Here is a 10379-nt window from a genome sequence, read left to right on the forward strand (position 1 = left end):
ATTCATATGCTCCAATTCATTACTGACTTATGAACAGTTTTTCCTCAAAATACATCAAAACATGTCCCACATTTTGGCGATTTTTTCCTATATGAAGGTCCTCCAACATTTTGCAAACAAAAATCCCAATAACTTTTTTATTTATCAATGGATTTTTAATTGTTTTTAAAACATAGTTCTTAGAATTTACTGTATTTTCATTTAAGTCCATTTTTAAGCAATTTGGATGAAAATTTAATTTTTCATTGTCATTGCTATTTTGCTATCTCCCCTGATGCTGATTTTGTTTCAATATAACCTCTAGGTCTTACTTGATCAAAATTCGAACCAGATTTATTTCCCTAGCGCTAGATCTAGCGATGTGGACTGGCAGCTCAGCTTTGGCGATCAGAAAGAAAGGGCTCTGGGCAAACTCGCTCGCTGTGTTTTCCCCCAACCCATCACATTGCTGTGACCTCTCCATCCCCGTATCGGAGAAGTGAGAGGCATAGTAGGCCTCGATAATCTAAACTAGGCTTACGATGGCTTATCTTGCGATAAGACTCCACTGTATAGATCTAGATCTAAATCTAGAGTAATCGTACCGGGTCGGGCAGCACGGTTTTTTTTAGCTGTCGGGCACTGTAGTACAAAAAAATTGTTTAAAACTTGGTTTTTAAGTAGATGTGAAGTGGTGTCAAGTCTGAAAACAACACTATCTTTAGCATTATACATGATGTGTGTCTAAACGAAGTTCGTAAACATGAATTAACCTATACTTTTGGTGTCGGGAACACTTTCGTATCGTGTACGCCGAAAACTATAAGGAGTTTGAATTTCAACGCCGAGATGGTAATAGATCTATCTATCCTCTATAGTGTGCTCAAATTTGAATGTTCTGTGTCCAAAGCGGCTTCGCACGGAGACCGGCCATTTTCCCCTCACTTTCGTGGCAAATTATGTGACCTACAAATCCCCGCAAGACTATTCCGGGCCTGTTCATTGGTCACTTGAAATAGGGCAATGGCGGACGCGCGCATCCGGTTGTTTTTCTCTCTATTCCCCTGTAACATCGCAATGTGGGGTATTCCGAGGCGAGGTTATCTCGCCTCGGGGTGTTCGCGTCTCAACGGGGGAAAAGAATTTTTAATTGTACGGCATGCTAGATTGAATTAACTTATTTTTTACGGTTGGCATGGTCTAAAGTCATCATAAAACACTTTGCAATTATTTAGTCACGCTGCCGACATATATTCCCAAGATCCCATGTTGTGATACAATGCTTTAAATAAAATGGACTCATCCCGACACCCCTTTTTCGCAAAATCGTAATATGTACACCACAATTTTAATTATAACAAAATAACTACGAAATTGGTAGTAAATCTGACTGCAGAAATGATTTCTACACTCAAAAACACATCGGGTAGCCAAGTTTCTCTCGAACACTCCGATTAGTTACCGAGATATTGTCGATTTTCTTACAGAATCTGCTACTGCGTGGTCCACTTTTTAGGAGTATTTTCCTATATGTGGGTCATCCATATTTTGCCGACCTTTACAACCCCATAACTTTTTTATTTATGAACCGATTCTCAAAATTCAAGAAGCATAATTGGGTGGCAATTGACACTACCTTTTAAATATAATATAATCTAGATCTAGAATCTAGCCCCTAAAGAGTGGCACACAAACCTAAAGCAACCTCCCTTACTTTCGTTGAAACAGTTACGGCGATATTTTGCTAAAAATAGTCGGTAAATTTTTACTTTCACTCCCGCACACAGATGCACTGTTTCAGGGGTCAAACTGCTGTACTGTTTGCTGCAGATCACACACATAAAGCCACAAAAACTGTCGCAAATCAATTATTTTCAAGACAATTTCAAATCAAACTAAAATATCAAATTATGGGTAAAAACAGGGGCATGCCCCCCTGTAACCCCCCAGATTTTCTTTTACCCCAGTGGGGCAGGCCCCCCTGGAAACCCCGGTTGGTCCAAAGCATGTCTATCTCGGTTAAAAACAATCAAATATTTCAAAAACTATTAATTGGCGACGGAAAAGAAGTTGATATAATTTGTGTTCAGCACATCAATATTTAGTAGAAAAGGGACAACTGGTAGCCAAGTGTGAGACGGGAGGGAAAGTAAAAAAAATACCAAATAGTCCTTAAGACAGCTCTTTCTTCATCAACTGAGGAAAACAGCGTGAAGCTTTTTTCCCGGAAGAGTTAACATTGGTTGTGGATGAAGGAGTCTGTGGCCTAGATTGTTCTACGTTTTGGTAAACTCTAAAAGCAGGAGAGTTATTTGCATTTGAGGCCCTCAAGGATGAAAGAGAATTTGCAGTTCAGTCTCGCCGTTTTTGCCCAAAGGGGGGGGGTGCCCGGATTGTAACATAAAATCCGTAGTTTCTTATCCTTCGGGCACATATAGTGCCAGTGGTTATTATATAGGGAGTGTATACAGACCCGGTAACCGGGAACAAAGTCACAAAGTATACAGATCCGGTAGGGGAACTCTTTTGGGATTTAAGAAAGTTTCAGCGCCCTCTTGGCTAAACCTAGGTTCTTCTAGATCTATGGCCTATTTGCAACGCCGCGTTGCGATTAGTGCCAGTGCTAAATAAAACGCCGTGTGTAAAATTATCAAGCTTAATCTGCACTTCGTTATCGAAAGTTCTGATAGCCGAAGTGACAGCGCGTCTGCGCTTGAAGTCAAACCATTATTTTTTTAAAGTGTGGGTTCAATCCCGGTCCTGGACAGGTTTTTTTCTTTTCCTGTTTTTTTTTGTTTTTTTTTGTCCTCTTCTCGACTGACCAACAAATTGTTCCCATAATTATATCTTGTTGCTTTGTAGTTTCTTTTAATGTAGTTATGAAGCATGCACATTCTGGTTTTGTCCCCAAGAGGAGCTCTGTACAAAGTAGGCCTTAGTAGATCTATAGCCTATAATTTTCTTTTTACCAATTTAGGCCTGGTTAAAGTTCAGTTGTGGCTTTCCTTGGTCTGTGAGTTTAAATTTTTTTAAATTTTAGGCTCAGGAGAAGGGGGGAAAACCCGACCGGGATTTGATGCCACGCTTGGAAGCACTGAACATTAGACTTACAGAACGTAGACAGTAGACAGCTTGTATACGTTCTCTAGGACTAACTTGAAGTTCAAGTTGCACCGTCTTGCTATTGTATCCAAGCGTCTTTCGACTGAAACTTGCTCAAACTCTAACTCAAATGATTATGATTATGAGAGATGAACAAGACGTCTACTTTTGTGCAAACAATGTCAGAAACAATTGTTAGATCTAATCTAGATCTACCCATGTTGATCGGAACAAGACAACGTCATAAAAAAAGGAGTCAAATCCTAGGAGGTTTATCAAAAAACTGAGAAAGCTTCCACAATTCAGGCAGAACTTGATCTACAATATTAATCTATCATGTAGAAACGATTGCTACTAGATCTAGATCTAGATTCTAGTACTGGCATTTCAAATAGCACGGGAGCTATTCAGAACGCGGCGTTGCAAATAGTGCTTGCCTATTATATAGGGAGTGTATACAGACCCGGTAAGCCTAGGTTCTTCTAGATCTAGACAGACATAAATCATTGATCTAGTTTCGAGGCTAGCCTAGATCTAGATCTAAATGAAGATTGTGGATGTCTTTTCGATGAATGATCGTTTTTCCTCCGTTTCGGAGTTGGGGGAATCACAATCTGAAGAAAAGAACAATGCATAATTTCAATCGAGCAGTCACCCTCTCTATTTCTCTGCCTCTCTCTCTCCTCTGTGTTTCGCTCGCCTTCTCTTTTTCTTTGTTTGAGTTTGTCTCTGTCTTTCTCTCGTTCCCTCCTGCCAACTGGGGCATGTCATATATATATTTTGCTCGCACTTCTCTCTCTCTCTCTCTCTCACACAAACACACTACCGAGTCTTGGCGCTGAAACTTTCCGAATTCAGAAAAGAGTTCCCCTACCGGGTCTGTATACTTCGTGACTTTGTCGGTTATCGGGTCTGTATACACTTCATATTATATAATAAAGAATGAAGATTTTGTGCATGATTTAAATAATAATAATAGAGTCAGATACAGCATATTAGCTTAGTTAGACACCAGTGTACTGTAGTAGAATCGGATACCAGTGTGTAATAGTCGGATATCAGTGTAGCAGGGTCAGATACCAGTGTACTAGAGTCAGATACCACGTAGTAGAGTGGGTCAGTTACATACTCATTAAAATAGCTATATAAATGGGGAAAACCACTTTAGACAAATTATCATTGTGTCCAAGTGTTGATAACAAGCATTAAAAATCATGTTAGTAAGCTTGCAAAGAAACAAATGTGATAATTGAAAATGGCCGAATGTCAAGATGCTGCCCGAATCCATGAGAAAACCAAAAAAATGTGACTGAACACGTAAATAAATCGGGTGTCACTTTTGCACCCAATAAGGGCCTCAAATATGAGAACAAGCTGAAACAGGTCATTCCTGGGGTCAACGAATCACAGGGCTTCCTGTAGCTGGTTTCGGTTTGTCTCTAGGGCAAGGCAGATAGGAGATGTAAAGCTTTAAAGTCGGCGTGCCTGATTTCGTCCTAATTTTGACCGAACCAGTAATTTTACTCTTGAATTTAGATTAGATATCTAGCAGACAAGAAAGAGGGTATTGTCTCCCCAAAATTTAGATCTGATCTTGATTCTATCACCGCGTTTTTTCGGTAGTTCCCACCCCGCAATTGTTATTGGCCCCAAGAGTAGGGGGGTTTCAGGGGGGGGGGGGCAAGCCCTGACCTAATAAAAATAGAGTGGGGGGTTTCAGGGAGGCATACCCCCCTGAATTTTACCGTAATTTGATGTTTTTCTGTTGTTAGGTGTGATATCTTAGCTCACCACGCATCAAACATATAGATCTAGGCTCAAATAAGGGGGGTAGGAACTACCAAAAAAGCACCTCTATCACTTTTTGTCATACAACCGTTTACAACGGCGATTTTGTAGTCTCGTTCGTTAAAATCCAAAGCTGAACGCCAGAGACCCTGAATTGCCAGGTAATTGTTGAGGATTCAAGCAAAGAATGGCCTTTTTTCAACAGTTGCCACCCCCAATTATTATTCGCCGGTTTGGGCCACAAGAGTCAAAGTAGGAGGTTCCCCCTGACCTAATTTTATATGGAGGGGGGGTGCAGGGGGGTTAACTTTTATTAACTCTTGTCAGCGTCTGTGCTGAGATGCGAATCTTATCACAACCGATAACATTGGACTTCCGGGCAGGCCGCCGGGGTCACTCAGTGTGTAGTGTTGGTGTACAGCACGCATGCCGTGAAACGTGTGTGTTCGCCAAGAATACCATGGGGGTGTGTTGATCGACTCTATGAAAATAACGCTCTATCTTTCATGCTTTCTATAAAGTGTTACAAACCCCCTCTCATAAGCTGATCAGACATTACAAGTACGAGAAGTTAGGCCAATTTGAATAAACCTTTCTAGACGCTCTTGTTGTTATGAATAACATGGGGTTCGAAAGGGGACGCATGACCAAACGCAGGCGAGGTGCCAAAATAGGCTTATCGGGCGACATAAACCCGGCCCCCGCAGGACGATGATTTAGGGGGGCATGCCCTCCTGAATTTTACCATGTTTTGCAGTTAGGTTGCATCCTTGGGGGTTTTTTTTGTGTTGCCTATTTGGTCATTGAGACTTCCGGATTTCTTCTCTCGATGTTAACAAATGAGTGGTGGTGGTTTTTAACTTTAACGAACGGAACTGCAAGATCACCCATACAACATGTGGAAATAACTTATTTTTACTTTCCCTCACGTCTCACACTTAGCTACCAGTTGTCCATTTTCTACTAAATATTGATGCTCTGAACACGAATATCTACTTCATTTCCTTCACAAATGAATTGGGTTTTTTATATCTGATTGTTCTTAATAGAGATAAGACGTTCTTTGGACCATTCGGGGGGTTCCATGGGGGCATGCCCCCCTGTTTTAACCCATAATTTGATAGTTTACAATTAGATTTGAAATTTTCTTGAAAATAAATGATTTGCGACATTTTAGTGGCTTTATAAGTGATCTGCAGCAAATAGTTGCAGTTTGACCCCCGAAGCAGTGCATCTGTGTGCGGGAGTGAAAGTAAAAATTTACCGATCTAATTTATCTTATGCGCTAAATGTGATCATCCAGTTTTTGCCCAACGATTGGGCTAGCCTAACTAATTATTAGATTCTAGTAATCGCCTGTTGTCTAGATCTAGAGTCAAGATCTCACCGTGGCTTGTGATCGGCTACATCACTAGGTTTCATCGCCGACTGCTTGGGCTGTGTGTGTGTGTGTTTACAACTTTGAGAGGAGATACAAATTTATGGAACAAAAATTGCTGAGAGAGTTTGAAATAACTCGTGGCTATGTGTACGAGTACGGCCCTCCACTTTACATAATGAGCTATGCTTTTTAGGTGGCGCATAAATTATCAAACCGGACACAATTAAACCCTGGAATCGCTCAGGCCCTTTATAAAGGGCGTGAGCCAGGAAGCGCGCAGTCTGTCTATTTAGGGCTTGCCTACTTCGATTGACGCTGGCTTTTTTTTTTTTTTCAATGGAAAATTTCATTATTCATGGAAAGTGACGTAGTTAATTACAGGTCAAAGTTATAAATAGTGACCAATGACTGCGAGTTTTCTTGATGAGTTGTGGTTAGTCGTGCCCGTCAGTAAAACTTTCAATCGTGCGTTCGCACCTCGTGGCATGACTTCAGCGTGTTGGGGACCGTCCGTTGACGGGGTCAATTTAAGTTGAAACGTCTTTCGTGACTTATCCTTGGGGGGAGGGGGTGTAAAACACTTGAGCTAGGACAAGGAGAGTTTGACGTGATACTTCAGGATTTAAAAAAATAATAATGATAAAACACACATAGGCACGCGCGCGCGCAGAGGGAATATATACATGGATATAATAATGGACACCCGTGGAAATCAGCTTGGCGGTGACCTATGTGATTTGTCGTTGGTCCCAATTTTTTTCCCACTGAGATCCTGACTTTTAGATTTCATTGCATGGCAGGTCTATTTTTCTTGGTGTATTACGGTCGGAATTGACTCGTTTTGGTTTGTCAACTTTATTTTACTATTGATGGGCCCAACTGCTCAACCACCACCACCCTTCCCCTCCTCAACTCTAATGCTGGTCATTTCGTAAGTTAATTTAAAATCATAAGCATTCAATCATAGTCATGGTCACTCTGTGTGGGTCTGTAAATGTGCGTGTAGTGTAAGTCAAATGTTTACAAGCAAAAAATCTTACTATAACATGAGATATTGGCTTTTGCCCTTTAAGTTTCTAAAAATTTAAACAATGGTTTAAATACCCCGTAATATAGTAAACTAAAGGGTGATGGAACCTCTTAAGTTGGCCTGAAAAGGGGAGCCCTGAATCAGTGTAAGTTAAGTGGGATTATACTTATAAATAGATTTATTTATGATTTTTCTCTAATGTACAATATCGTTGTCCACAGTTCCAGGTCCCGTTCACCAAGAAGGAGGCGTAGATCCAGGAGCAGGTCCGGCAGTCGCTCACAAAGTCGTTCTCAAAGCCGCTCTCGCAGTCGGAGTCGTGGAAGGAATGCCTCCAGGAGCAGATCTCGGTCCTATGAGCAGAATGGAGCAGAAGCCTCAGATTGACTTCCACAGTTGCAGCAGTGAAGCCTTCTAATCTCTCAATGGGGAGACAGCCTTGCCCATGCATCTGCCCTGCTGAAAAAGGTGCTTGTCCCAAGCTGTTTGCCTATTGATTGGTTGAAGTGGCCTCTCTGGTCTTTGTAAATATTTCATGAACATTTGTCCTACTTCCCCAAACTTTTTTTTTTTTTTTTTTTTTTTTCCCCCCTCGTATTATGTGTTGTTTTTGTTCTTACAAGTTGTGTTAAATTCAGGTAAATGGTTGCCCACATTTTATACACCACCATGTTATGTTTGTCTACAGTATTTGATTACCAGTTTTGTAGTTTTTTTTGGTGTTTTATGTCATGTTTATTTTTTTAGTATATATTTTTTTTTTTCCATGATTATTGTCACCCATCTATGATCAACCAGGACAGATCATTTGTCATGCTTCACATAAGAAATTCAGGATCCATTCTTAATGTTTGTTTCTTTTTATTTCCCCCAATTGTAGGAGCAGTAAATGCGGGTTAATTAGTTGCTGTGGCAGTCATGGTGCAGTGCTGGTTCGCTGTTACTGTTGCTGCGGTGTTGCGGGTGATAGCTGTTGCTGTCGGGCTAGCAGTAAAGGGTTGCAGTATGCAGTGGCTGTTGCGGTGGGGTGGAGTTGAGAATGCTGGAGGAGAGCGAGCAGGTGTTGCTGTTAATGCGTGGCCCAGCGACCAGAAATTGCTGTCGGTGCCGTATCCAGCCTGCTGTGGCCAGGAAATGGTGGTGCATCATCTCATCGTTTCATACATGTGTCTACTCATTCATTTTATTCACACATCAGTCAAAAAATTTTAAAACATTTTAACCCATTTTTTCCTCTTTCTTCCCCACAAACATTAATTCATTCTCTTTTTTCTCTCTCTCTCTTTCTCTCTCTCTCTCTCTCTCTCTCTCTCTCTCTCTCTCTCTCTCAAGGTTAAATCTTTCGATCCATCGTTTGGTGTTTTTTTTACCGTAAAATTGGTCATGAAATAAACGTCCCATACGGCAACTACATTTTAATGAAGTAATTATCAGACAGATGAGAGTAAATATTTTAGACTGACTTTATTTAGTGTGTTTTAAAAAAGTGTTGTTCTCACTTCAATGTCCACGCCCATTATAAGTTCCCAAGTTTAATCGGTTTATAGTTGGATGTGAAATGAATTTGTCAACGTTATTTTTCTAGTTAATGTACTGTAGTCTCCACCTAAACTCACTGTGCTCTGGAGCATTCCTAGGCGTGTCGATATAATATGGGTACATAACACTTTGAATGAGGGGTAGAGGGAAAATACAACAAAAAGACCTTCTCACTGTCATGTCTGGAACAGATAGGAAGAAACTGTGATAGTCAAGAGAAGAACGCTCAGCCACGCGGCCTTAACGACCACTTCAGACTACCTGTCGTCTATTGCAACTCAGTTAGCTTATGGTGACATCGTAATCATACACTTTGGGATACTTTCCTCTCTGGTGATTCATTGAGTGCGTTGATTCTTCAAGCGCATCTGATCACTTAACTAAACTTAGTTCCTATAGTGTTCTGTCGCATTTACTAGTGTTACGTATTACGCATATTTTTATTTTATAGGCCTACCTAAACAAAGTTACCCAAACACCAGTGAGAGACCTTTTCACAAAGATGCAGTTTGGGTGACCCAACCGAGTTTCTTCCCCAAAACATATCACTATCTCAGTCCTCTATTAACTTATGTGTCCATCAACAGTAAGGTGGGTTAATGCTCTCCATCGCTCTGTTTTCTGCACGAGGGGTAGCCTCTCCTAATAATACTAATATCCGATTGTCTGGACTTGTTTTGCAAGCTATGTAGGCTGCAGCAAAAGTTACCCTTGTCAAGCTTTCCCTTACTTGTCAACGTGTTTCACGGGTCAAAGCGTGCATTAAGAAGTGACTGCATTTGTATTTCTAAATTATAAATCCCGTCATATGGCAATAGCATGCGTTTGAGCAGAGCGTGCCTTTGTATGGCGTGTGTTTTAGTGGAGACTACTGTACTCGTGGGAGACCCTCTCGATATGAGTCTACCAATGTACCAAGTGTATGATTTTTTGCACTCTCTCATGAGGGCTGGATTTGTGTTGAAACAGAATGTGATACTGATACACATGTGAACGTTCACAGCCGTGATGGCTTCAGTATTTTCTGTAAAAGTAAATCAGATCAATTCTGTCTTCCTTTCTAATGAATGTGGATCTAGTTCATTTTGGGAGTATTAGGTTCAAACCAGTACCAGTCTTAATGGGTTCCGTAATGAGAGTTCCAGCAGGTGAGGGGTTTGACATGTTACAATACAATCTACTGTTGTCTTAATCCCCTTTTTTTTGTTACAGGTTGAGCTGAGATCTTTTTATGTAATAAAATAAATTTGTATGAAAAGAACTGTGTTGTTTTCTGTCAGAATGGAACAAAACTTTATTTGGTGTCAGTGGTGATGTGGGTTGAAAGATGTTGATGTGTTGACCTTCGGTGTATTTGTCTAGGGTAAACTTTGATCAAACACATACAGTGGAAACCTGATATAACAGGGATGGTGGGAGTAGAGAAAATGTCCTGTTATATATCCGATCCCTGTTAAATCAGAAATGCCAAGGAAAGTAAGCATTTGTGGATTAATCCAGCTATACTTAATCATGGGTGGTTTCCCTTGCCACAAGTACCCACGAACAGGGGTTTTGGCT

The 10379-nt window shown here is 40.7% G+C and overlaps 1 protein-coding gene across 2 annotated transcripts in view; it reads left to right on the plus strand.

Moving 5' to 3' along the window:
• Positions 1 to 10077, plus strand: part of LOC101853794 (serine/arginine-rich splicing factor 2) — a 14552-nt gene extending 4475 nt beyond the window's left edge. The window contains exons 2-3 of one of the 2 annotated variants that reach the window (XR_220539.3): positions 7502 to 7748; positions 8161 to 10077. Coding sequence is in view for 1 of the 2 variants with exons in the window: in XM_005100115.3 (XP_005100172.1) it covers positions 7502 to 7667 (166 nt within the window). In the remaining variant the exon portion in view is untranslated. Of the gene's footprint in view, positions 1 to 7501 lie in introns of both variants that reach the window. The other variant, XM_005100115.3, reaches the window with a different exon arrangement.
• Positions 10078 to 10379: the final 302 nt, after the last annotated feature.

This window comes from Aplysia californica, unplaced genomic scaffold (genome assembly GCF_000002075.1).
Source record: "Aplysia californica isolate F4 #8 unplaced genomic scaffold, AplCal3.0 scaffold00236, whole genome shotgun sequence".
In the NCBI taxonomy this organism is placed as follows: Eukaryota; Metazoa; Mollusca; class Gastropoda; order Aplysiida; family Aplysiidae; genus Aplysia; species Aplysia californica.